This window comes from Musa acuminata, chromosome BXJ2-4, assembly GCF_036884655.1.
Source record: "Musa acuminata AAA Group cultivar baxijiao chromosome BXJ2-4, Cavendish_Baxijiao_AAA, whole genome shotgun sequence".
Classification (NCBI taxonomy): Eukaryota; Viridiplantae; Streptophyta; class Magnoliopsida; order Zingiberales; family Musaceae; genus Musa; species Musa acuminata.
In genome coordinates this window covers 36,349,560-36,377,475 of record NC_088341.1, presented here as the reverse complement: position 1 = coordinate 36,377,475, position 27,916 = coordinate 36,349,560, and the positions used below count along the sequence as shown (strand labels likewise).

Below are 27,916 nucleotides of genomic sequence, written 5' to 3'. Positions count from 1 at the left end.
AAAGTCCTGCGAGAACATGACAAATCCTTCAAGCATGCATGTTTCTTCTCTCTCTCTCTCTCTCTCTTATTTTGATTTCTCTTGTCCAGCGTATGTTGGCGATCAATTGCATGCAGTCAAATTAGTGTGCTTTTCTTGAGTATTACTAGACATGGCTTTTCTGAAAGTTATTTCTTGATTATAATCTGAAGAAGTATGCATGGCATGGAACATAAACAGTAGCTCTTTCTTCTTGTTCTTCGGATGTTAGAATTTATCTTGATACATTTTGGACAATTGCTCAAACAGTACAATTAGTCGGATTGACAAAAGGGAAGAGTAGGCAAAGGAAGAGGCATGGCTCTTTTCTCCTTTGAATAAAGCTGATTCTTTTTTCCTTTCTATCGAACTGCTGCCTCAAACAAGCTTCTTTCTTCATGGCTTCATTTGTTACTGTGTAATCTATCATTTCATCTATTTGATTTTGTAAAGCTAGTGGTTCCTTTGGTTCCATTGAATGCCTTTTTCTCCTGCATCGCCAGTGAACAAAGACAAACTGCACTGCACGTTGAATGGGGGCTTCTTCTTTTTGTATCCTTTTAGGTCTTTGACAGTAGAGAAATGAGACACCAAGGAGAAGAGTGGGAGAAAAGAGGAAGACATGCATGTGAGGCCTATCTATCTACCAAAACATTGACATAATGATTGGAGCTCCTGTGATCATGAGCAGAAGAATTGGCTCTGATCCGTGGAGCCCTCAAATTCTGAATTGTGGGATATGTTTGGCAGATGGATCCCTGCAATGCATCTTCTTCTTCTTCTTCTTCTTCTCGCTTTCTTTCATATGGTTTGGGTAAAAAGAAAAAGAGTGTGTGTGTGTGTGTGAGAGAGAGAGAGAGAGGGGCAATGGACGCCATGTTCAGTAGTGCATGCAATCGATATCGCTAGGTTTCCCTTTTAGAGGAGGTCACATGATGATGTTGCAACGCAATCATTGTCATCACCATCCAAGTCGATTCAGTAGCACAACTTAAATGGACTCGGGTGAGCCTTTTAGTCCCACATCGATAGATTCGCGTTCCATACTAAGCCTCGGGACTCGGACCGTTTCCCTGAGCTCATTAGCGTTGGTTTGTAACCCGATCGGGGGCACACCGAGGTGGTTAGGATAGTGGTGTTTGGGCCCTCGGTGGGTTGGAACGTGGTCCGGCCCATGCCGCCACAGGAATCTTAAACCGGATGGCACCGAGTCAGGCTGGCTTGGATATTTATTGCGACGGATGTCCATGTGCTCCGATCTCAAAGTCTGAGCTGTCTCCACCACCGTGGAAGAAGATGATGACGAAGACCTGGTTTTGTCATCATGCTTTTGCCCAATTCTTCTGCCCTGTCTTCCAAATCTTTCCACTAATCATGGAATATTATGACAAGCTATCCCCGAAGAACTACTAGAAGAAGATGGATGGACTTTGACTCATTCCTGCTGAGGTTAACAATCCCAGTCTGCTCTCCGATAAATCCAACCCGGAGGAGATCGCCCCCTTCCACCAAAAAAGAGCAGCGGAACGCCATGGATGGGTTGGGCCCCAACGCCGCCAACAGCTGCCCCGTCACGCCGCTCGAGTTCCTCGAGCGCACCGCCACCGTCTACGGTGACTGCCCCTCCCTCGTCTACAACCGCACCGCCTTCACCTGGTCGCAGACCCTCCGCCGCTGCCTCCGCCTCGCCTCCGCCCTCTCCTCCCTCGGCATCTCCCCCGGCGATGTGGTACCGCTGCAACCTCCGCCTCCTGTTTCCATATTACGATCCGTGTCTTTGAAATCCGATCTTTTTTGTTGTCTCTCTTTGCTTCGAGATTCGATCTTGTTCGACCCTGTGGCGTTATCGTTGGATCTTGGTTTAGGTATCGGTGCTCGCCCCCAACGTTCCGGCCATGTACGAGATGCACTTCGGCGTGCCGATGAGCGGCGCCGTCCTCAACACCGTAAACCTCCGCCTCGACGCCCGCACCATCTCCATCCTCCTCCGCCACAGCGCCTCCAAGCTCGTCTTCGTCGACGTCCTCTCCTGCCCCCTCCTCGACGACGTCCTCCGACTCTTCCCCGCCTCCGCCGAGCGCCCTCGGGTCGTCATCATCGAGGATCCCTACGAGGACGCGCCGCCGCCACAGAGCTCCGCCCTCACGTACGAGAAGCTCCTCGAGACGGGGGACCCGGAGTTCCGGTGGGTCCGTCCCCGCAGCGAGTGGGACCCTATGGTCCTTAACTACACGTCCGGAACCACCTCCGCCCCCAAGGGGGTGGTTCACTGCCACCGCGGCCTCTTCTTCATCACCATCGACTCCCTCATCGACTGGTCCGTGCCGAGGCGGCCCACCTACCTTTGGACGCTCCCCATGTTCCACGCCAACGGGTGGAGCTACCCCTGGGGCATCGCTGCCGCCGGCGGCGTCAACGTCTGCCTCCGCCGCTTCGACGCCGCCGCCATCTACGCCGCAATCGAGACCCACCGGGTGACCCACATGTGCGGCGCGCCCGTGGTCCTCAACATGCTCGCCAACGCCCCGGACTCCGCCCGTCGCCCGCTCCACGGCCCGGTCCAGGTCCTCACCGCCGGGGCGCCGCCCCCCGCCGCGGTGCTCGACCGCACGGAGGCGCTCGGCTTCGCCGTCAGCCACGGGTACGGCCTGACGGAGACGGCGGGGCTGGCGGTCTCCTGCGCGTGGAAGGGGCAGTGGGACCGGCTCCCGGCGTCGGAGCGCGCGCGGCTGAAGGCGCGGCAGGGCGTGCGCTGCCTGGCGATGACGGCCGCCGACGTGATCGACGGCGACACGGGGGAGAGCGTGAAGAGGGACGGGAACACCATGGGGGAGATCGTGCTGCGCGGCGCCTGCGTGATGCTGGGCTACCTCAAGGACCCGGAGGCGACGGCGAAGGCGGTGCGCGCGGACGGGTGGTTCTACACGGGGGACGTCGGCGTCATGCACGCCGACGGCTACATCGAGATCAAGGACCGGTCCAAGGACGTGATCATCAGCGGCGGGGAGAACCTGAGCAGCGTGGAGGTGGAGTCCATCCTGTACGGCCACCCAGCGGTGAACGAGGCGGCGGTGGTGGCGCGACCGGACGAGTTCTGGGGGGAGACGCCGTGCGCGTTCGTCAGCCTGAAGGAGGAAGCGTCGGCGGCGCCACCGACGGAGAGCGAGGTGATCGCGTGGTGCCGAGAGCGTATGCCGCGCTACATGGTGCCGAAGACGGTGGTGTTCCCGGCGGAGCTGCCGAAGACGTCGACGGGGAAGATACAGAAGTACGTGCTGAGGGAGATGGCCAAGAAGATGGGCTCCGCCGCTCGGCCGAGTCGAATGTAGTCCACGACTCGGACCGAGTCGGCCTCGCAGAGCAATTACTCCATCTACCCACACATCCGTGAACCTGACGGCTAGCTTCTTATGATCGGAGGCGACGGCGGCTCCATCTCGTCCTCCATTCACCAGACAGGTGGGCGCAGAACTCACGGGTAATCTTTTAAGGCAAATCAACATATTATTGGTCAAACACAATCGGTCTTCCGGGGATTAGATTTCAACAGGAGTGGGGCCCTGGAAGTGGTCCACTAGACGTTGTTTGTATGCTTGATGTTGACCGTATGATAATTAAACTTATTCCTGCATTATTGCATTTGTCTCCGTGGCCTTATCGCTCAAGGAAAGGACGTACGTCCGAGGATGAATCCACGTCACCGAAGCACTTCCCCTTCGCTGTGGGGGCCAGAACTCGAGAAGATTAGCTGAATCGACGTCACGAGGGGGACAGGGTTGGAAGATAGATGTACTTCCCCCTTCGCCGTGGGGCCCAGAACTCGGGAAGATAAGGACGAGGACGAAACGTCACCAAGTAAATGACGTGATAGGATACCGCCTTGTTTGTTTGTTGGATCCGATAGATAGCACTAAGATTTCACATAATTATTTTTCACTTTCTTCTGATTATTGCCGAAAATTATCATAAAAAGACCTATATAATATCCTATTTTTACTTTTTACTAATAATATTTTAAATTGTTAAACTTTTTTTAAAAAAATTTAAGTATCAGAAAAAATATCTTTATTGGATGCACAAATGATGTAATCTTACAGCAAATTTTGTCGGGCTCCAGTATATTCCGGCACCCAGATTTGTGATAGATTTAAACATTAAATTTTGATTGATTTTGAATCTCTACACACATCAAACAATCATAATTTACTATATCAAGAACTTGATTTGATTATCAGTAAAGAAGAAGTCGAGGAAATCAAACTTTTAACAGAGTTTAGATGATGTGAAAAGGTGTTGCGAAATTTAACGTTGAGGAGTTGACATGGGCTCACATGAGGATAAGGTGATGTGACAGAGGAACCAAAATGGGTCGAGGAGCATCTCTCGGCTTGAGATAGGCCTACGATTGCTACTCCTCTCTATCAAGAAAGGTCAACATTGAGAGAGGGATTTCTGATTTCACCTATTTAAAGTTTAAGTCTGGTCGATGTGGTATATAGGTATGCTCCTATTGTTAGTGAGAAGAGGATTGTCTTTTATACCTATTTGTCAGAGGAAAGATTGTACGAGGCTTGTTAACAATCTACGATATCTTGGGAGGTTGACCAATGCTTCCTGCGCGACACGGATCGACATGCACAGCTCTACGCTTTGCGACACCACCTTGTATCATCGCGGATGGCTTAAGGTAGGACAGCGTTGCATCGAATAGATCCGAGCAACATGGGTATTTTAAGTATAAAATACTTAAAAAGTAAATTCTCATCATGTCATGAATCCGAAGTACAAATTAACATAATCGAACAAATATATATTTTTCCTTTAATTCATGCTGACATGGCAAGATTGATCGATTGAGTTCCACGTGTTGAAATCTGATCGATCGTGATCAATAAGTACCTAACAAAGATTAGTTCAGATGTGATGGGTTGGGTTTGTAGGCCACCGACCCACAAACTCGACCCAATTTAGTTTGCGGAGCTCGGTCCCGAGCCGGCACACACAAATCTCTCACCCGAATCGTTTACCGGTGTGTCGATCGTTTGATATGCGTGGGGCCGACGCGGGGCCGCATCTCATGCTCTCCTTAGTTCGAGAACGCAAAAGGGTGAGTTTGGTCGTCCCGCAGGTTTACATGATCAGAGAAATCTAAAGAAGGTCGCGGTTCGAGTTGACACCGTTGAAGTCGAGTCGGTGTTGGGTTCGTAATTTTGCTGCGACGTGCGTCACCCTTTTGGAGCGCTCTTCTTCGCTTCTCCGCTTCGCCGCCTGGCTTACGGATAGGGTTGGGTTCCCAAAACCCTACCGCGCGGTACCGGCGAAGGCGATATGATCCGACGAATAGGTGCGCACCAAGCATTCGATGAAATGCCTGTACGTCGAGCGTCTTCCTTTTTATTTCATGTTCTTCTCGCCGGAGGGTGACCTATCTTTAGGCTTTTTCTTATGGATGGACCTCCCTCTCCTCTTCTAACATGCCATGAATCCTTTTTTTCGGTTGAATTTTTGATGCAATTTCTCATATTTCTTTGATTTGAAGTTGGTAATATGATAGTGTCTGATGTGCAGACCACCCTTCGGTGCTCAATGGTGTGAAAAGATTTCCTGTCTAATATACTGCAGACGTTCTTCCAGTTACAAGAACGAGCACGAGGCCGGCATCGAGCTTGCAGATGAATCTTCCTCTCTGTTCACCTCTGAGACTAACCCCGACGGCTCGGTTCCCACCGTCGAACACATTGAGGGCTACTTGCTCCGTCTCCGGTTCGACGAAGAAGAACAGAGTCATCGTGATCTCCGGCCCCACTGGAGCGGGAAAGAGTAGGCTCGCATTAGAGCGCTGATTCCGTGCAAGTGTACCGTATGATAATTAAACTGGTACCTACGTTACTACATATGCCTTGGTGGTCTTATCGCTAAGCAAAGGACGTGCTTCCAAGGATGAATCGACGTCACGAGGGGGATAGGGTTGGCCAGAACTCGGGAAGATAAGGACGAGGACGACCGCAACTATAGTAGAGAAATAAAGATTGTGAATACCGGTACCGTACTTCAAGTAGGCGACGGAATTGCTCGTGTTCATGGTCTTGATGAAGTAATGGCAGGTGAATTAGTAGAGTTTCAAGAGGGTACAATAGGCATTGCTCTGAATTTGGAATCAAATAATGTTGGCGTTGTATTAATGGGTGATGGTTTGATGATACAAGAGGGAAGTTCCGTAAAAGCAACAGGACGAATTGCTCAGATACCTGTGAGTGAGGGTTATTTGGGTCGTGTTATAAATGCTCTGGCTAAACCTATTGATGGGAGAGGTGAAATTTCAGCTTCTGAATCTCGGTTAAGTCAACGACGTGATAGGATACGACCTTATTGTTTGTTCGGTGTCGGTTGTTGGTTGGATCCGATAGATAGTACGAAGATTTCACATAATTATTTTTCACTTTCTTCTAATTATTGCCGAAAATCATCATAAAAAAGACCTTTATAATATCCTATTTTTACTAATAATATTTTTAAATTGTTAAATTTGTTTTTACTAATTTAAGTATCAGAAAAAATATCTTTGTTGGATGCACAACCTGATGTAATCTTAAAGAAAATTTGGTCGGGCTCGAGTATATTTCGGCACTCAGATTTGTGATAGATTTAAACATTAAATTTAGATTGGTTTCGAATCTCTAGACACATCAAACGATCATAATTTACTATATCAAGAACTTAATTATCAGTAAGGAAGAAGTTGAGGAAATCAAACTTTGCAACAGAGTTTAGATGACTTTGGCAAACAATTTGATGTGAAAAAGGTGTTGTGGAACTTAACATGAGGAGTCGACATGGGCCCACATGAGTCAGGGAGCAGCATCTCACTGATCGGCTAGAGGCGGGCCTTCGATTGTCGTTCCTTCTTGTTAAGAAAGATCAACGTCGGGAGGGAGATTTTCGATTCAACCGTTTCGAAGTTTAAGTTAGTTCAATGTGGTATATAAGTGTGCTCCCCTTTTGGTGGGAAGAGGATTGGCTTTTATACTTGTTTGTTGGAGGAACGATTGTATGAGGCTTGTTAATGATCTACGATATCTTGGGAGGTTGACCCATGCTTTCCGCGCGGCACGGATCGACATGCACAGCTCTACGCTTTGCGACACCGCCTTGTATCATCGCGGATGGCTTAAGGTAGGACAGCGTTGCATCGAATAGATCCAAGCAACATGGGTATGATTTTTGCCACCCTAAGTTCCAAGGTACTTTGTCAGCACACGTGCATCACGTCGGTCATGAGGTGGCTGCTGCTCGTTATCACACAGTTGCGTCAAAATATGTCCTATCAAAAGGAAAGGAAAAAGAAAAAAAAACTGATATTGACACAATATTTACGATTAGTATTTTCTTTGGTTATTAATGTATGGGAAGACAAAAACACAATTACTTTTAGGTCATTGACAATAGATAAATGAGACATGAAGTGATAAGATATATTTTGGACTTTGATCACATCATAGTCAATGCTATTGCCAGGTCAGCAAGAAGAGCACTCCCATGCACTAAACCATGATCTGCGTCGTTCCTCGATATGTCCCGAAAAGCATGGGACGACGTCGTCTAGCGTTGTTCCGTGCGCCCTAGGACGACGTCAACTGGTGCTGCTCCGTGCGTCCTAGGACGGCGCCGACTGGTGTTGTTCCGTGCGTCACAAGACGACGGTCGCACAAAGGTACCTTCTCTCCCCTCAAGGATCGACCACCACGCCAAATCCGCGTACGACCTACTCTCAAGCGGTGGTATAAAAACCCCTGACCGACATCTAGCTTGGGAGAGGCAAAAAACAGAGAACTGAACACTAACTTACTCGTCGAGGAGCGAAAGTCGAAACCACCCGACGAGGGCCTTGTGTGCAGGAGAGCGGCCAGTCCGAGACACGATTATCCTGATCAAGAGGCATCTTCCCCAAGTGGCACCAAGAACCTGGCCAGCGCTCAAGGATTTCCAACCGGGAGATCAGACGTCCCGACCCACTACCATCCTAACGAGGAGACGATCATCACCCCGACCCACGGTCGATCAACTTTGGCGACCCGTCAAGCCGATCTTTGACTCCCGACATCGACCCGTGGACCAGGCCGTGTTGACTCACCAGCCACGGTACGTCAGTTCATCAACATTTTCAGCGTTAGAATGAGGGCCATGTCGCAGGAGCGTCCCGTAGGAGTTCTCCCCGAGGGTGAGCCACTAGCCAGTCAACCCCCTTCCGGACTCGGGGACTAGCCCCTCCTTGTCCTTAGAGACAGGGGGATCCCAGCCTTGACGCCAAATCGTTATTGGAGACTATTCAATGATCCGGGGTTTTCTCCCCCCGGATATACCACGGGACCCTCGGTCGTGTCACCCGAGGAGTTCCTCGGCTTAGCCAAGCAAGTGCAAGCCTTGGTGGGAATGATGCAGATGATCATCCCGCTCATGCCATAGATTGTGCAACTAGCAGCTTCCCCGACCGACCCGATGTAGCAAAGGCCGAGTAGGGAGCAACTCGGGATGGGAGAAGCCCGAGAGTAGACAATAAACCCGAGAGGCCTACCCGAGCAAAGCATGCCCGCGCCCTAAACCTAATACCATATCATCAGACTCAATGGATGACTCATTCATAATCCAACTATCCGCGGTCAACCGATGCTTGGATGAGTTCCAGCGTGAAATCCAGAAGTCACGAGGCGAGACGGGCAAAGGCAACTCAGGTGGATCCCCCTTTGCTCAAGAAATACAGGACAAGCCTGTGCCACTTAACTTCAGGCTACCGGCATTGGAAACGTACGATGGCGGCTCTGACCCTGCAGAGCACGTCATTGCGTTCCAGGCTCAGATGGCCTTCTATGGCACCTCTGATGCCTTGATGTGTCGAGCATTCCCAACTACCTTCGGAGGATCGATGCGAGCATAGTTCAGCCGACTGCGCTCATTCTCGGTCTCATCCTTTGACCAGCTGGCAAGGGAGTTCGAGCAAAACTTCTTGGCCAACGTGCGGCCCAAGCCTTCCATCGCCACCTTGCTCGTATTATCCCAACGCAAAGATGAATCACTCTCCAAATTTGTGACACGTTTTGCCACTGAAATATGGGGATTCTTGGATGCTCACCCTTCTCTGATCATGCAGGCATTTCTGATGGCCCTGAGACCCTCGAGGTTCTTCTGGTCGTTGATTGAGAAGCCGCCTGCAACCATCCTCGAGATGCTACAATGTGCCAACCAATACATCGCTGCCGAAGCCCTAATGGTAGGGACGTGTGAAGATAACAAAAGGTCGAGGATGGAGCTGGCCTAAGGACTATCTTCGGTGCCACCAACGCAGTCTTACAGGAGACCCGATTGAATGGAGCTGTCACTCCCGAGGCCCCCAGCTCTGCCTCGGAACACATCTTGTACCAAGATCTTTCTCCAGATCAGGGAAAAAGGTCTCTTACGACAACTAAATCCCCTAAAGGCTACTCACAAGGATCGATCTAAATATTGTAGGTTCCATTGGGACTACGTCCATGACACAGAGGACTGCCACGACCTTCAAAATCAAATCAATGAGCTAATCCGAAGAGGTCACCTCAGGCGCTACCTCAAGGAACTAGGAGAAGCAACTCCAAGCCCCAGGGGACCTTTTGAGAGGCAGATCGATGTCATTACTGGTGGACCGACTACCGGTGGTAGCAACTCGATAGCAAGGAAGGCCTACGCCCACAGCATAGTGGAGAAACGCCCCCGACCTAAGTTCGAGCCCTCCCACCATGACAACGCTTTGGTAATCTCCATCCGGATTGCCAACGCTTGGGTCAAAACAATAATGGTTGACACCGGGAGCTCTGCCAACGTGTTGTACCTTAACACCTTCAAGAAGCTCAGCTTAAGCAATGAAGACCTCACCCCCATGAACTTGGCGCTCGCCGGATTCACCAGAGATTCCATCTCCCCGCTCGAGACCACCGTCCTCCTCGTTACTATCGGGGAAGAGCCAAAAGCCAAGATGACAATGACTACATTCACAGTAGTCGATCTACCTTCGGCCTACAACGTCATCCTCGACCACCTGGCCCTCAACAAATTGAAAGCGGTAGTTTCCACCTACCACCAGGCCATCAAATTTTCAACTTTGGTAGGAGTCAAGGAATCCCGAAGAGATCCAGTAGAATCTACCTTACAGCTGTTACTCTCCCGGAGAGGTCATGCACCTATCAAGTCCCAGATCCCCGTGAAGGAGCCGCGACCCCAATGCACCTCGAGCCCCCTGACTAACTCACCGAGGTGCCCTTGAAGAGGAATCGATCCTATTTAACCGTGAAGGTCAGGACGACACTCCCTGAAGCAAACCAGCTCCGGCTTATCGATTTCCCGAAGGCAAATGCTGATGTGTTTGCGTGGTCCTCCAAGGAGATGCCCATAATCGACCTAGAGGTGACCCAACACCACTTCAACATCCATCCCGAGGTTAGGCCGATGAAACAAAAACTGGTGAAACAAAAGGTCGAGGTAAGTGACCCGACCCAAGCGAGGGGAAAGCTCGCGCCAAACTAGGAGGGCCCCTATCGGGTCTACGATGTGGTCCGAGAAGGGGCATACCACCTCGAGACCATGGAGGGGAATCCCCTACCAAGGACATGGAACACAACAAATTTAAGAAGATTCTATCCATGAAGGTAGAAAACCAGGCAGAAGACCAAGATGCCGAAAAGTCAATTTTCATTGATCAAAAGGAAAATACATATTGTGGCCAGGCAATACAAAATCAAAATTTGACCCGACCAAGGCAAAAGAGAAAATATTACAACCCTAGCTCAGGGGAGGAATCTTGGACCCATCGTCGAAAGGGATGTTCGCTGACATGTAAACATTCTGATCCTTCTACTGGTCGGCGAAGGGGTCCGACTCTAGTTCTAGGTCTGGGTACCTCACACGAAAGCGAGCAAAGGCAACCTGATACCCAAACTCATATGCCACCCGCCCTGACCTCACCAGGTCGCGCTCGAACCCGGGAGACGACTTATACTCGGCAGTCGCCCCCTTGATCTTCTCGGGCAGTGCCAGACGCTCCTCCTTCAGAACCTCCTCAGCAGCCCAAGCAGAAGACTTGGCGAATTCGACATCCTAGGAGAGGGTCTGCAGCTCATCGTCGAGTGTCCAAACACGGGCTCAACTTTCCTCCAACTCGGCTTTCAGACGATCCACCTCCTCCCCTAGGTCCGAGGCACACTGCTCGGCCGCGGCGACGACCTCCAGACCGGATCTGCTCTTTAACTCCAAGACCTCCAGGCGAAGGCCGGAATTGGCGTCCGATAGACGCTCGATCACCCTCTCGACATCATAAACGTGATTGATCAGCACCATGGTATAATGCTAGCCCTACACCAAGATCGACGTTAAAATCCATACGCAGGAGGAAGAATCAACACAAGGGAAGAACACCACTACGCACCTAGATGAATGACTTCACCGCCCAGTCCATCAGCGTCTCCGAGGAGGAGTGCCCCTTGGGTAAACTCCTGAGCAATCAGCCCATCGACCCAGATCTGATTGTCGGCCTGGCAGTTTGCCCACCGAGAGGCATAGGGGGTCCCCGCCTCCCCCGCGTGGATGTCGGCCATGCACAGGGCCTGAAACTCATCACCCTTGGTCCGAGGCCGGACACGGCACAAGTCCCACATTGACCTTGGACACTCCAATGGCCTCCTTGAGGGGTCATCACCAGATGGTCTAGCCACCCCCTTTCCCTTCGCACTCCCCAGAGCTTCACCTTGAGGAGCGGCTTCAAACGACCTTGGGGTGGCACTCCCAGGGGCGAAAGAGCTCGTGTACATCTTTCGAGTCATGATTTTTGCCTTCTTCTATAGGTAACCTACCTCTAGAGATCCCGACGTCCTCCTTGGTGTGCCCTTCTACGAGGCACCCCCAGCACCAGAACCCTCGTCGTCCCGAAACGACGACGCAGCGGCCTTGGCATGAGACACCCCTTTCACCGACTGGAGGTTCACCATCTCTGCAAATAGAAACCCGATCAATCAGCTAGCTCGGGATAAGGTGGACGATCCGTAATGCAAGAGCGGTCGTACCCCAAGTGGCTGGGCTTAGTCCCACCTCGACCAGCCATTCCTCGGTTATCTTCCTAATTGCTCGAGAGGAGGACAGAATTCCCCTTAAATGATTCACTTACGCTGTTTCTCCGTTATAAAGAAATGGGGGGACATTGTTGATGGTTCGTGAAGTCCATCCGGTACTGAAACTCCACCCCTGACTGCAACAGATAAAAAAATAGCGACTCTTCCAACCTTTTTTGTTGGAAGGAGCATCGCTAATCTTAAAACCACTATGGGCGGTTAGGTAATACTCACCTCGCACCTTACACAGATGGAAGCAGGCCAGGAAGAGCGTTTGGGTTGGTTCGATCCCCACTCCCCAACACTCCACAAGGAAAGCCACCATATATTGCCAAGAGTTTGGCACCATTTGGGATGACGATATCCCCCACTTACGGAGACACTCCTCAATAACGGGATGCAACAGAAACCGCAGTCCCACCTCAAGGGAACCCACGATAAGCCCAAATCTGTTGGGAAATGAATTATATGGCTGCTGACCGAGCCGAGAGGCACAAATACCATAGTACTTTAGGATACAATAGCGATCCTGAATTGCCCCAAGAGTTCCTCGGTCACCACTGAGTCTATATCGTGCCACACCTTGAGGGTTTCAAGTAAGGTGAAACCCCCGACGGCCCCCAAGGGCATGTCACCCAAAGGCGAACTAACCACCTCTACCCCCGGGCCCCTAGAAGATAAAGAAGAAGATGAAAAGGAAGAAATGAAAGAAGACGAAGAGGAAGACGGAGACATCCTGACCTCAAAGATAGGACAAAGGAGCCGAGGCACGGAATGAAAGGCTGAGCAAAGTAGTGGCCATTGTTCTGGAAGGAGCTTATAAAGAGGAAGCAAGCTCACCGCAAAGTGATGTTTGGACTCCTCGAGGAAAGAGATGGTCACAGCATTCGAAGCCCATCATGACTCCTTGGATTTCCCCAGATTCTTCGGTCTCGAAGCTCCCACCAGAAACCATCGTGACAAAAGGTCTCCCACTAGAAGCAGCTCATGACGAGAGGCCTCTCGCCAGAAATCACTAATGACAAGAAACTTCCTGCCAGAACCTGCGCATCTCCACTCGGCATGCCACATGGCACGATGCACCCTGATGCGCCACCCAACGCCCCGCCAGGCCAACAGGTACAAGTCTTTGCTCTAGTTGGGCAGTCCGACTCCCTAACTTGTGACTCGTCAGTCTTAAACCTAAGCCCGAGACCACTCACTTGGCTAACAGGTCCAGTCTTTGCTCTAGTTGTGCAGTTTGGCTCCCCGACTTGCGACTCGTCAGACCTCAATCTAAGCCCGAGATTAGTTACTCGGCCAACAGGTCCAGTCTTTGCTCTAGTCGCATAGTTTAGATCCCCGACTTGCGACTCGCCAGTTAAACCTGAGCCCGTGATCATTCACTCGGCCAACAAGTCCAGTCTTTGCTCTAGTCGCACAGTTCGGCTCCCCAACTTACGACTCGCTAGTTCAACTTGTGCCCAAGACTAGTCACTCGGCCAACAGGTCCAATCTTTGCTCGAGTCGTGTATCTCGATCCATCGAATTACGACTCGCTAGTTCAACCAGTGCCCAAGACCAGTCACTCGGCCAACAGGTCCAGTCTTTGCTCTAGTCGTGCAGTTTGACCCCCCGACTTGTGACTCACCAGTCCTCAACCTGAGCCCGAGATCACTCACTCGGCCAACAAGTCCAGTCTTTGCTCTGGTCGCGCAGTTTGGCTCCCTGACTCGTGACTCGTTAGTTAAACCTGAGGCCGAGATCAGTCACTTGGCCAACATGTCCAATCTTTGCTCTCGTCGCGCAATTTGGCTCCCTAACTTGTGACTCGCCAATCCTCAACCTAAGCCTGAGATCAGTCACTCAGCCAACAGATCCAGTCTTTGCTCTAGTCACCCAGTTTGGCTCCTCGACTTGCGACTTACCAGTTCAACCTGTGCCCAAGACCAATCACTCGGCCAACAGGTCCAATATTTGCTCGAGTCGCACAGCTCGGTCCCTCGACTTGCGACTCGCCAATTCATCCTGTGCCCAAGACCAGTTACTCGGCCAACAGGTCTAGTCTTTGCTCTAGTCATGCAGTTCGGCTCCCTCGACTTGCGACTCGCCAATTCAACCTATGCTCGAGACTAGTCACTCGGCCAACAGGTCTAATCTTTGCTCGAGTCACGCAGCTTGGGACTTGTGACTCGCTAGTTCAACCTGTGCCCGAAACTAGTCACTCAGCTAATAGGTCCAGTCTTTGCTTTAGTCGCGCAGTTCAGCTCCCCGACTTGCGACTCGCTAGTCTTAAACCTGAGCCCGAGACCAGTCACTCGGCCAATAGGTCCAGTCTTTGCTCTAGTTGTGCAGTTTGGCTCCTTGACTTGCGACTCGCTAGTTAAACCTGTGCCTGAGACCAGTCACTCAGCCAACAAGTCCAGTCTTTGCTCTAGTCGCGCAGTTCGGCTTCCCAACTTGTGACTCGCCAGTTAAACCTAAGCTTGAGATCAGTCACTTGACCAATATGTATAGTCTTTACTCTAGTCGCACAGTTCGACTCCCCGACTTGTGACTCACTAATCCTCAACCTGAGCTCGAGATCAGTCACTCGGCCAACAGGTCCAGTCTTTGCTCAAGTTGCACAGTTCTACTCCCTGACTTACGACTCGCCAGTTAAACCTGAACCCGAGATTAGTCACTCGGCCAACAGGTCATCTTTACTCTAGTTGCGTAGTTCGATTCCCCGACTTGCGACTCGCTTGTTCAACTTGTGCCCGAGACCAGTCACTTGGCTAACGGGTCCAATCTTTGCTTGAGTCACGCAGCTCGATCCCTCGACTTGTGACTCGCCAATTCAACCTGTGCCCAAGACCAGTCACTTGACCAACAAGTCCAGTCTTTGCTCTAGTCGCGCAGTTCGACTCCCCGACTTACGGCTCACCAGTTAAACCTGAGCCCGAGATCTGTCACTCGGCCAACATATCCAGTCTTTGCTCTAGTCGCACAGTTCGGCTCCCCGACTTGCAACTCGTCAATCCTCAACTTGCGCCTAAGACCAGTAACTCGGCAACAGGTCTAGTCTTTGCTCTAGTCGTGCAGGTTGGCTCCCTCGACTTGCGACTCGCTAGTTCAACCTGTGCCCGAGACCAGTCACTCGGCCAAAAGGTCCAATATGTACTTGAGTCGCACAACTCAGCCTCCTGACCAGCGACTCGCTAGTATCATCCTACCTAGGCCCAACCGCCCGGCCAATAGTTTCAACCCTTCCCAATGCATAGGGTGTCGCCCGCCAAGCCCAACTTCCCCTCACGAGCAACCAATTCACCCTCGGCACGCCGACCTAAGCGTGCCCCTCGCTCTCTCGCAAGGGTCCCATGGCACGCCTTAGTGGGGGGGGAGAAGTGATAAGGTATATTTTGGACTCTGGCCATGTCACAGTCAACTCCATCGCTAGGTCAGCAAGAGGAGCACTCCCACGCACCAAGCTAGGATCCGCGTTGTTTCTTAGTATGTCCCGAAAAGCATGGGACGGCGCCGACTGGCGTCGTTCTGTGCATCTCAGGACGACGTCAACTGACGCCATTCCATGCACCCCAAGACAATGTCGACTAGTGTTGCTCCGTGCATCCCAGGACGACAATTGCATAAAAGTACCATCTCGCCCCTCGAGGATCGATCGTTATGTCAAATCCGCGTACGACCTACCCTCATGCGGTGGTATAAAAACCCCTGGCTGGCATCTGGCCAAGTAGAGGCAAAAAAACAGAGAACTGAACACTAACTTACTCGTTGAGGAGCCAAAGTCGAGAACCACCCGACGAGGGCCTTGTGTGCAGGAGAGAGGCCACTCCGAGACGCGATTATCTTGATCGAGTAGCGTCTTCCCCAAGCGGCACCGACAACCCGACCGACAACTAAGGATTTTCGATCGGGAGATCAAACATCCCGAGCCACTACCATCCCAACCAAGAGTCGATCACCACCACGACCTGCGGTCGATCAATTTCGGTGACCCGTCAAGCCGACTCCCGACATCGACCCGTGGTGTCACATCTTGAATTTTTTTTTATATATCTTTCCACATACTCAAGCTAAATAGATAAACATCACTTTATTCATCATTTATAACCATTTATTATAATTAGTTTATTCATCAAATTACAAATAGAAAAGTAAACATAGTGATGTTAACTTCAAGAATCTGATAAGACCCTAAAGTCTTATCGTAGGCTCTGATACCAAATGATAAGACCCTAAAGTCTTATCGTAGGCTCTGATAATGATCGCTTCGAGGGGATCGGCCTCCTTGATCGCTTCGAGGGGATCGGCCCTCCTTGATCTCTTCGAGGGGATCAGCCTCCTTGATCGCTTCGAGGGGATCGACCCTCCTTGATCACTTCGAGGGGATCGGCCCTCCTTGATCGCTTCGAGGGGATCGGCCTCTTAGGGTTTGTCAAAAGACAGAATAATATTTTTCATAGCTTACCGAAAAGAAGTAGTTACATCCCTATTTATAGAGTTCCACCCAGAGTCCCTCAGGACTTGAACTCTAATAATAAATAAATATTAAATAAACCTCTACTTGACTCTAATTGAACCAAATCGACTCAATAAACAACTGGACTAAACGGACTCAATAAACATTATTCAAAAGCTCAGAAAAAGGGTCCTAACAGTTCCTTCCTCTTCAAATCAGCCTTGTCCTCAAGGCTGAGCAGCATCAATCTCTGGGAGCTTCTCTTTCAGTACTTTTGTCATAGACTATCTGTAACGCATCACAACCCGTTGATCAAGTAAGTATGATCTCCACTTTTTAATAGTGTAAGCAACAAGTCGGTCTTTCAATGTAGCAATCGTTGCATGAAACTTCTAGCCCTGTATAATCAATTTTATCTTTGAACATTTGCTATCACAAGTGAAAATCCATCCATTAACGATCTTTACTTCGAATTTGTCATAGTCTTCAATGTGGTGGGCCAATCGGTCAACAGTCTCATTGTCCATAAAATTGTTAGTGCTACCAGTATCAATCAAAACTATAACAGGCTGATGTTCCAGAGTTTCGCCAACTTCCATAGTTTGCGGGTTAGAGTAGTCGGCTAATGCATGCATTGTATATATAGTAGGTCCAACATCTTCATTAGAATTTATACCTTCATGATCGGAGTCCACATTCTTAGCTTTCGATTCCTCTATAATTGGTTCAATCATCAGAAGTTGCCCTTGTTTACATTGGTGCTCCATACTCCACTTTTCATCATAGTGCAAACCCTTTGCTGATCTTTCATTGAGTTCTTCTTGGGTTAGTCTTCGGGTGTCAAGGCTTTGGTTGGGAATAGATGGGGCCAGTGGCTTACTAATCATCTGGTTGTTGTCACTTCTGTTTCCATGATTTTCCCTTTTGATTTTTTTCTCATGTAGATGTGCGAATGAGATCGCAGCTATCATAGTGCGGGGTTGACGAGCCTTAACTTCACACCGAATCTCTGGAATAAGCCCTTCAATAAATGTATCTAGAAGTTGTCGTTCCGACTAATCTCTAGCTTGATTTGACAATCCTTCAAACCTACTCTGATATTCCAACACTGTAGAAGTCTGATAAATTTTTTAGAGCTGTTCATCCACCTTCATGTATGAGTAGATTGTGTCACAATCTTGGGACCTTTTTCCTGTATTTTCAGATCTATGCAACGTAGAACTTGAGTCCCCATTTTGTTGAAATTTGTTGAGGCTCTCCATTAGGCTCTTTTTGAAATCATTAAGTGTTTCTTGCAGTCGATTCTCAATTCTGATTTCCAATGCTTCCATTTGTGCTTTCACCGAGTTATCAATGGCCATTGCGTAAGACTGCAAATCTGTAATCTAACTCCTGTTTTTGGTGTCGGGTCAAGGGCATTAACACTATCGATGCGAAGTTGCCGAGGAGGTGGACGCCAAGGCAGTGCTGCGATCGCTGCGTTAGAGGAAGAGTAGCTACCCTGTGTTTGTGTCACTGCGTGAGATGAGAGCACCAAGGCTGAAAGACGACGGTTGCGACTGTTGTGACCCAAGGAAGCAATCGCCGAGCAACTGTGTTGACGCTACGATGATGGCAACCGACAACTGCAGCAACGGAGGCAGAACAAGAGGGAGGTGGCGTTGAAGCGGCCGGGGTTGAGGCTGCAGCAACGATGCAGAGCAAGGTGGGCTGCAGCAACGGTGCAGATTGAAGGGGTTGAGGTGAAGGCTGCGGTGGCTAGCAGCAGCAGTCGTTGCTGGCCGGAGCGTAGCGGCGGCGGTGGAGAAGGAGGCAGCGAGGGTCGTGGCAGGTTGGGCGGCGAGCGGCGTCGTCGCTGGCTGGGCAGCAGTGGCGACGGTGGTGGCAACCGGCGTTCGCAGCAGCAAGGGGATCCACGACTGCGGCAGCAAGGGGACCCGCTACTGCGACGGTGGTAACTGCCCTGTTTCGGTCACCACCGATGCAGATCAAGGGGAAGCAGCGGCTGGGAAGCGAGCGGGAGCAGCGGCTGGGAGGCGAGCGGCGGTCGTCGCACGGGGGAGCAGCGGCTGGAAGGCGACGGCGACGGCGCTCGAGGCGACGTCGGCGGCTGGAAACAAGGGCAGCAGATGTGAGTTGCCGTGATAGCCCTGTTTCGGTTACAAAAGATGCAGAGCAAGGAGGATCGGCTGCTGGGAGGCGTGCGGCGGTCGTCGCACGATGGCTGGCAGTGGTGGTGGGTCGGCTGGGCGACGACGGCGCTCGAGGGGAAGAGGAGTGCTGGAGGAGGCGCGGCTGCGATCGACGAGGGGCTGCAGCAACAGAGGAACTCTGTTTCTGCAACCGCTGCAACGAGGGGCTGCGACCCAAGGGGGGGGCACAGCTAGGGTTGCGGCTGGGAGGCGGGCGGCGGTGATCGATCGGCCGGGAAGCAGCGGCGGCGGTGGAGAAGGAGTTGCCCTGCAGCGGCGGTAGAGAAGAGGATCAGGGCTGCGGCGGAGTGGGACGCTGGCAGCGTCGTCTCCTGGCAGCGGTGGTGGCTCGGGTGGGAGGCGGCGGTGGACTCTGGCCGGAGGTGGGGCAGAGTCGGTTGCTGGCCGGAGAGCAGCGACGGGCGGCGGGTGGGCTGGCCGGAAGCAGGGGAAGCAGGCGAGCGTGGCTGCGGGTGCGTGGCTGCGGTTGCTGCTTCTTCTTTCTCTCTTTCTTTTTCTTTCTTTCTTTCTTTTTTTTTTATAGCTTCGTTGCAGCGAGAACGCCAAAGAACGCAGCTCTGATACCAAATGATAAGACCCTAAAGTCTTATCGTAGGCTCTGATACCAAATGATAAGACCCTAAAGTCTTATCGTAGGCTCTGATACCAAATGATAAGACCCTAAAGCCTTATCGTGGAAGAAAGAGGAGAAATGAGGATGATAATGATCGCTTCGAGGGGATCGGCCCTCCTTGATCGCTTCGAGGGGATCGGCCCTCCTTGATCGCTTCGAGGGGATCAGCCCTCCTTGTTCTCTTCGAGGGGATCGGCCTCCTTGATCGCTTCGAGGGGATCAGCCCTCCTTGTTCTCTTCGAGGGGATCGGCCCTCCTTGATCGCTTCGAGGGGATCGGCCTCCTAGGGTTTGTCAAAAGACAGAATAATATTTTTCATAGCTTACCGAAAAGAAGTAGTTACATCCCTATTTATAGAGTTCCACCCAGAGTCCCTCAGGACTTGAACTCTAATAATAAATAAATATTAAATAAACCTCTACTTGACTCTAATTGAACCAAATCGACTCAATAAACAACTGGACTAAACGGACTCAATAAACATTATTCAAAAGCTCAGAAAAAGGGTCCTAACAGAATAATCCAAGTAGCTCTACCTAGCGGTAGAGGAAGGTCCGCTCTCCACTGGAATCCTACTTAGTACTAGAGGGAGGCTGCTCTGAAAATCAAAAACAAAAAAAATTCATCAACGCTGAGTAGGAACCTCCAGCCTCTAACATCCTCTTTTTTTAGGTCCACCAAGTGTCTGCCTTCCCTTCCAAAATGAAAGAAGCAAAAGGCACTTTCTGATTTTCTCTACATTCGATAGCTTTTAATATCTTTTCCACTTGACGAATCCAATGTTCAGCAAAGATTGGATCTGGCTTGTCCTCAAAAACTGGTGGTCCCAATCTCTTAAAGTGATCTAAGGTATTATTCCTACCCCATGGTGTTTCATCTCGTTCCTCTTGACACTCAAAGTATCCTATAATAGCATTGAGGACTCCGTGTACGTCATCTTGAGTATTGACGGGTGTTGGGGCATGAGGGGCATTCTACAAAGTCGGAGAAGCTGGCACATAATCGATGATAGGTGTACGTGAGGATTGGGTTTGCTCTACGATGCATGGAGCTTCCAAGTTATTATTTGTTTGAACACCTCTCCGAGTGCGTACACCAGTAGTATTGCGACCATGAGCACCCCGAGTGACAGGACCACTAATCTCTAGAATTGGCTCCATTACTCCTATAATAGGTTAAAGACAATCATTGGTTAGAGTCAATCAAGAGACCTAATACACCTACAGGCCCTAGACTATGCTCTGATACCATAAAAGATGTCAAATCCTAGAATTTTTTTTTTCCGTATCTTTCTACACACTCAAGCTAAATAGATAAACATCACTTTATTCATCATTTATAACCATTTATTACAATTAATTTATTCATCAAATTACAAATAGAAAAGTAAACATAGTGATGTTAACTTCAAGAATCATTCAAGTAGCTCTACCTAGCGGTAGAGGAAGGTCCTCTCTCCATTGGAATCTGACTTAGTACTAGAGGAAGGCTTCTCTGAAAATCAAAAACAAAGAAAATTTCGTAACGCCAAGTAGGAACCCCAAAAGTTAAATCAAAATGAATACATGATCAAAATTCAATCAATCATCCCATTAGCATATATCAAATACCTGAATGAGTACTCCCCCAATAGCGGATGGAGAGGCTTTATCCTACGGGATGAGTTTATGTTCTCCCAACAGTGGATGGAGGCAAACTCATATCGTACTCTCAACAGCGGATGGAGTGACGTCCCACACCCGCCAAAGTGGGGACACGTTCCTCCCAACAGCGAATGGAGGAATCATCCAGCTGCCACGTTTGATAGCCCGCTAATCCCCGAAGGGAATCGCCCTACCTGCTCTCGGTAGGAAAATAATATAATCTCACACTAGTCATGTCCATTTCGGGATGAAATAACATATTTAAAATATCTCTTTCAAATATCATCAATATCAAATAATACAAATTAGTCCTCAATTGGCTTGAACTTTAGTTCAATCGATTCAATTGAACTCAATTTACTACAACCTAACTGAACCGATCTCTAATCCTTATTTAACTGGTCTGGAACCATCCTGGACTAGTATAATTTGGATTAGATTAAGTTCAATTTAGGTTAAACTAATTTGAATAAGTCAATCAATTCGGAATCACCCTAAATTGATCTAGACTAATTAAGTCTAGTTTAGTTCAATCAATATTTGGGCTCAAATCCAACAATAATATTGGGCTAGATTGAGCTATTTCATCTATTGGTCATATGTATTATACATGATTGAGCATGCATCACACAAAGTTAGCCCAGCCCTGGCCCATGGGCTGGTCATGTGCGTCGCATGTGATCTCCCATGATGGTTGGGTTGGGTTAGCCTACGGCCAAGGCCTGTCCCGTGGGTTGGGCTTGGCCTGTGAGCAATTTCATTCCAATTACTATCCAATTTCATATCACAGCATATACCCATTAACAATATAAATAAAAACATAATAATGCATTAAAAGATAGATAAGGAGAAAGACTTTAATACAAGGAAATAACATTTTAAATTTGAATAGAAATCATAACACATTAAAAGATAGATTGGGAGATAAGTTTTAATACAAGGAAATAACCTTCTAAATTCAAATATAAATTATACTTTCAACACATATAAAATTTCAACATATTCTAGTCAAATTTTAAATCATTCAAAATAACATATTTTAAATTTCAGATCAAAGAATATTAAAAAAAAATTTTGATAACATATTTTATCTAACAATATTTTAATCCAGATAAGATTAAAGATAAACTGTAATACAATAAATATCATATATAATATATAAAATTTTAACATATTTAAATCTATAATAAAAATCTTAATTATAGGTTGAAAAATATTATAAAAACTTTAACTGGTTACTTTACTGTAATAATAAAAATTTTGACATTTAAAAGATTGATAAATATTTTTTTTTAAATTTTAAAACTTTCAATATTTAAATAATCAAAATAAAAACTAAAACTTTTATATTCAAGAAAGGCTACCTCTCGTCAACAAGGTGTAACTCCTCGTTCCTCCCGCTACTAAGCTCGAATATGTGAGGAACGAAGGAGAGAAATCTCTCCCCTTAAATAGGAGGAGGTGAGCCTCCATTAAAGAAAATATATTTTTATTTTCGTATTTATTTAATATACTTTTTTATTTAATATTCTAACAAATATGATATCATTCTATTTGAAATGCTTAATAGTTATTTCCTTAATTCTTATAAACAAACAAAGAAATAGATTAAGAATTCCTTAAATTACAATGACAAGTAAGAAAAGAAAAATTAATTTATAACTTAAATATTTGATGTGATTATGCATGGACCGGTCGTGCTGACTCACCAACCATGAGACGTCAATTCATCAACATGCATGTGAGGCCTATCTATCAACCTACCAAAACATGAAGAAGAAGAGAGGGCGAAAAGAGGATAGACATGCATGTGAGGCCTATCTATCTACCAAAACGTTCACACAATGATTGGAGCTCCTGTGATCAAAAGAATTGGCTCTGATCCGTGGAGCCCTCAAATTCTGAATTGTGGGATATGTTTGGCAGATGGATCCCTGCAATGCAAATGCATCTTCTTCTTCTTCTTCTTCTCGGTTTCTTTCATATGGTTTGGGTAAAAAGAAAAAGAGTGACAGAGAGGGGGCAATGGACGCCATGTTCAGTAGTGCATGCAATTGACATCGCTATTAGAGGAGGTCACATGATGATGTTGCAACGCAATCATTGTCATCACCATCCAAGTCGATTCGGTAGCACAACTTAAATGGACTCGGGTGAGCCTTTTAGTCGCACATCGATAGATTCGCGTTACACAATAAGCCTCGGGACTCGGACCGTTTCGCTGAGCTCATTAGCGTTGGTTTGTGACCCGATCGGGGGCCCACCGAGGTGGTTAGGATAGTGGTGGTGTTTGGGCCCTCGGTGGGTTGGACCGTAAGTCCGGCCCATGCCGCCGTATGAATCTTAACGCGGAGCGGAGGGCACTGCGACAGGCTGGCTTGGATAATTATTGCGACGGAGGCCCATTTGCTCCGATCTCAAAGTCTGAGCTGTCCCCATCAGCGTGAAAGAAGATGATAACGAAGAGCTGGTTTTCTCATCATGCTTCTGCCGTGTTTTCCAAATCTTTCCACTAATAATGGAATATTATGACAAGCTATCCCCGAAGAGCTACTACTAGAAGAAGATGGATGGACTTGACGCATTCCCGCCAACGGTAACCATCCCAGTCTGCTCTCCTATAAATCCCAACCCGGAGGAGATCGCCCCCTTCCACCAAAAAAGAGCAGCGGAACGCCATGGATGGTTTGGGCCCCAACGCCGCCAACAGCTGCCCCGTCACGCCGCTCGAGTTCCTCGAACGCACCGCCACCGTCTACGGCGACTGCCCCTCCCTCGTCTACAACCGCACCGCCTTCACCTGGTCGCAGACCCTCCGCCGCTGCCTCCGCCTCGCCTCCGCCCTCTCCTCCCTCGGCATCTCCCCCGGCGATGTGGTACCGCTGCAACCTCCGCCTCCTGTTTCCATATTAGGATCCGTGTCATTGAAATCCCATCTTTTTTGGTGTCTCTCTTTGCTTCGAGATTCGATCTTGTTCGATCCTGTGGCGCTATCGTTGGATCTTGGTTTAGGTATCGGTGCTCGCCCCCAACGTTCCGGCCATGTACGAGATGCACTTCGGCGTGCCGATGAGCGGCGCCGTCCTCAACACCGTAAACCTCCGCCTCGACGCCCGCACCATCTCCATCCTCCTCCGCCACAGCGCCTCCAAGCTCGTCTTCGTCGACGTCCTCTCCCGCCCCCTCCTCGACGACGTCCTCCGACTCTTCCCCGCCTCCGCCGAGCGCCCTCGGGTCGTCACCATCGAGGATCCCTACGAGGACGCGCCGCCGCCACAGAGCTCCGCCCTCACGTACGAGAAGCTCCTCGAGACGGGGGACCCGGAGTTCCGGTGGGTCCGTCCCCGCAGCGAGTGGGACCCTATGGTCCTTAACTACACGTCCGGAACCACCTCCGCCCCCAAGGGGGTGGTTCACTGCCACCGCGGCCTCTTCTTCATCACCATCGACTCCCTCATCGACTGGTCCGTGCCGAGGCGGCCCACCTACCTTTGGACGCTCCCCATGTTCCACGCCAACGGGTGGAGCTACCCCTGGGGCATCGCCGCCGCCGCCGGCGTCAACGTCTGCCTCCGCCGCTTCGACGCCGCCGCCATCTACGCCGCAATCGAGACCCACCGGGTGACCCACATGTGCGGCGCGCCCGTGGTCCTCAACATGCTCGCCAACGCCCCGGACTCCGCCCGTCGCCCGCTCCACGGCCCGGTCCAGGTCCTCACCGCCGGGGCGCCGCCCCCCGCCGCGGTGCTCCACCGCACGGAGGCGCTCGGCTTTGCCGTCAGCCACGGGTACGGCCTAACGGAGACGGCGGGGATGGCGGTCTCCTGCGCGTGGAAGGGGCAGTGGGACCGGCTCCCGGCGTCGGAGCGCGCGCGGCTGAAGGCGCGGCAGGGCGTGCGCTGCCTGGCGATGACGGCCGCCGACGTGATCGACGGGGAGACGGGGGAGAGCGTGAAGAGGGACGGGAACACCATGGGGGAGATCGTGCTGCGCGGCGCCTGCGTGATGCTGGGCTACCTCAAGGACCCGGAGGCGACGGCGAAGGCGGTGCGCGCGGACGGGTGGTTCTACACGGGGGACGTTGGCGTCATGCACGCCGACGACTACATCGAAATCAAGGACCGGTCCAAGGACGTGATCATCAGCGGCGGGGAGAACCTAAGCAGCGTGGAGGTGGAGACCATCCTGTACGGCCACCCAGCGGTGAACGAGGCGGCGGTGGTGGCGCGACCGGACGAGTTCTGGGGGGAGACGCCGTGCGCGTTCGTCGGCCTAAAGGAGGAAGCGTCGGCGGCGCCACCGACGGAGAGCGAGGTGATCGCGTGGTGCCGAGAGCGCATGCCGCACTACATGGTGCCGAAAACGGTGGTGTTCCGAGCGGAGCTGCCGAAGACGTCGACGGGGAAGATACAGAAGTACGTGCTGAGGGAGATGGCCAAGGAGATGGGCTCCGCCGTTCGGCCGGGTCGAATGTAGTCCACGACTCGGACCGAGTCGGCCTCGCAGAACAATTACTCCATCTACCCGCACATCCGTGACCCTGACGGCTAGCTTCTTATGATCGGAGGCAACGACGGCTCTATCTCATCCTCCATTCACAAGACACGTGGGTGCATAAGTCACGGGTGATCTTTTAAGGCAAATCAATAAATTATTGGTCAACACAGGTGGGTCATGTTAGTGTCAACAACTTTAAGCCGTAGTCTCGAGGCCAACACGGTTCGGTTCGGATCCGAATGGATGGAGATCTTCCTGGACGACCCCGAAGACCGTTGAGGCAACCGACTTTGCTTGGTGCGATCCCGATGGGGTCTTCGTTCGCTCCGAGATGGGACTCCTCTCCTGGGCGTTCGGGGAAGGTGGTCCGCCTTCGTATCTGCACACAGGTCGGGTCGGAAAAACTCGGCCCGACCCCTCCGACGATAAAGTTAGTGAATAGTCGTAGGGGGTTTTAGTTCTTTTTCTCTCTCTTTTCCCCCTCGGAGCGCGAGGGTTTTTATAGTGAAGGTTACTGTTGCCTGATGTGCCCGCTTGCAGGGAGCAGGATCGTACTCCTGGTAATGTCTGACAGCGGTGTTGGCGTGGCGTGAAGGATCGAGCCTGAGCAGGACCCATGCCTCCCCAAGCTGTTCAGAACCCTCGTCCTCAATCTGAGCCAGTTCCGAGATGAAGTTGACTACCGACTGGGCTTTGATGGCAGTCCTCGGCACGTAGTGTATGTCGAACTCTCCAAGCTCTACCGACCACTTGAGGAGCCGACCTGCAACATCGAATTTAGATAAAACCAGCCGGAGCGGTTAGTCGGTGATTACCTCAATCGGATGAGCTTGGAAGTAGGGGCGTAGCTTTCGAGCTGTCAGCACGAGCGCCAGAGCGAGTCTTTCGATCGGCGGGTATCGCTCCTTAGGCCCGTTTAGGACATGGCTGATGTAGTAGACCGGCAACTGCTCACCTGGGGATTCTTTTGTCAGGACGGAGCTAACAGCGTGCCGGGAGGTGGCCGGGTAGATATTGAGCTTCTCCCCAGGAGAGACCGAGGCAAGGCGGGGAAGGCTGGCGAGGTGTTGTTTCACGTGTATGAAGGCTTCCTCGCATTTCGCCGTCCATTGAAGGTTACTCGGGTTTTTCAAGGCCCGGAAGAAGGGGAGGCAACATTCACCAGATTGGGATAGAAACTAGGATAGGGCGGCGAGCCTCCCGTTAAGTTGCTGCAAGTCCTTGATTGTCCGAGGGGTTTGCATACCGATGATTGCCTGAACCTTTTCTGGGTTGGCGTCGATTCCCCTCTCGTGGACGATGAATTCGAGAAATTTTCCCGGGCTGACACCAAAAATGCATTTTGTCGGGTTGAGTCGCGGGCCATATCTTCGCAATGCAGCAAACGTTTCGGCCAAATCGGTCAAGTGGTCTGCTGTCGCACAACTCTTTACGATCATGTCGTTGACGTAGATCTCGATGTTCCTCCCGATCTATTGGGTGAACATTTTGTTCACGGCTCTCTGATACGTAGCACTAGCATTCTTCAGCCCGAATGGTATAACCTTGTAGAAATATACCCTTAGGTCGGTGAGGAAAGTCGTGTGCTCTTGGTCATCAACGCCATTCTGATCTGATTGTAGTAGGAGAAGGCGTTCATAAACGAAAGACGAGTATGCCCAGCGGTTGCATCGACCAACTGGTCGATCCTCGCGAGGGGGTAGCAGTCTTTTGGGCATGCACGATTGAGACTGGTGTAGTCAACACACATCCTCCAACTCCCATTAGTTTTCTTTACAAGGACTACATTGGACAGCCATCGCGGGTATTTGACTTCTTCTATGAAGCCTACTGCCAAAAGTCGCTCCACCTCTTCGCGGATAGCCAGTTGTCTGTCAGGAGCTTGTCGTCGGGGCTTCTGCTTTACTGGTCGAGCATCGGGCGCTATGCTCAGGTAATGTTGGGTCGTCTTTGGGTCGACGCCTGTCATGTCGGATGGTGACCAAGCGAAGACGTTGGCGTTCTCTTGTAGGAAGCCGATGAACTGCCTTCGCTCTTGCTCGGGGAGTTCCAACCCGATTCTGATCGTCCGGTCCGACCGATCCTCCACTAACGGCAAGTCGCAAGTTGGCGTCGTCGGCTTCTTCATTTCTCGGGGATCCCCTAGGGGTTGCTCAGTTCTCGCCCTTTTGTGCAGTGAGACTGCCGTCAAGTAACACCGCCTGGATTCACGGGGACTTCCCCGGACTTCTCCGGCCCCAGCGTGGGTCGGGAACTTCACCGTTTGGTGGTAAGTGGAGACGATGGCCCTGATTTTATTGAGGGTTGGGTGACCGAGGATGGCGTTGTATGCAGTGGGGAGGTCGACCACTAAGAAGGTGGAC

General features: G+C 50.5%; 3 protein-coding genes and 1 long non-coding RNA gene across 4 annotated transcripts; all 4 read left to right on the top strand.

Moving 5' to 3' along the window:
• The first annotated feature begins 1,331 nt into the window (after positions 1-1,331).
• Positions 1,332-3,649, top strand: LOC135610602 (2-methylpropanoate--CoA ligase CCL4-like). Its single transcript, XM_065105308.1, has 2 exons — positions 1,332-1,747; positions 1,884-3,649. The coding sequence occupies exons 1-2, from the start codon at positions 1,403-1,405 to the stop codon at positions 3,345-3,347; spliced, it is 1,809 nt and encodes a 602-aa protein (XP_064961380.1). The 5' UTR covers positions 1,332-1,402; the 3' UTR covers positions 3,348-3,649.
• Positions 3,650-5,157: 1,508 nt separating this feature from the next.
• LOC135609171 (uncharacterized) lies at positions 5,158-5,912 on the top strand. Its single transcript, XR_010485696.1, has 2 exons — positions 5,158-5,391; positions 5,587-5,912. It is a non-coding gene; the product is annotated as an uncharacterized LOC135609171 (long non-coding RNA).
• Positions 5,913-9,379: 3,467 nt separating this feature from the next.
• LOC103980864 (uncharacterized) lies at positions 9,380-10,309 on the top strand. Its single transcript, XM_009397391.2, has one exon. It carries the CDS (start codon positions 9,380-9,382, stop codon positions 10,307-10,309), a length of 930 nt encoding a protein of 309 aa, XP_009395666.2.
• Positions 10,310-23,690: 13,381 nt separating this feature from the next.
• On the top strand, positions 23,691-25,722 carry LOC103980875 (2-methylpropanoate--CoA ligase CCL4-like). The gene is made up of 2 exons (XM_018823847.2): positions 23,691-23,932; positions 24,069-25,722. The coding sequence occupies exons 1-2, from the start codon at positions 23,735-23,737 to the stop codon at positions 25,530-25,532; spliced, it is 1,662 nt and encodes a 553-aa protein (XP_018679392.2). The 5' UTR covers positions 23,691-23,734; the 3' UTR covers positions 25,533-25,722.
• The last annotated feature ends 2,194 nt before the right edge of the window (positions 25,723-27,916 follow it).

Bases quoted from the DNA above. Each gene is read 5' to 3' on its own strand.
- LOC135610602 (XM_065105308.1), top strand. From the start codon at position 1,403: ATGACAAGCTATCCCCGAAGAACTACTAGAAGAAGATGGATGGACTTT. The intron at 1,748-1,883 runs GTACCGCTGCAA...ATCTTGGTTTAG, and splicing joins GCATCTCCCCCGGCGATGTG to GTATCGGTGCTCGCCCCCAA.
- LOC103980864 (XM_009397391.2), top strand. From the start codon at position 9,380: ATGGAGCTGTCACTCCCGAGGCCCCCAGCTCTGCCTCGGAACACATCT.
- LOC103980875 (XM_018823847.2), top strand. From the start codon at position 23,735: ATGGATGGTTTGGGCCCCAACGCCGCCAACAGCTGCCCCGTCACGCCG. The intron at 23,933-24,068 runs GTACCGCTGCAA...ATCTTGGTTTAG, and splicing joins GCATCTCCCCCGGCGATGTG to GTATCGGTGCTCGCCCCCAA.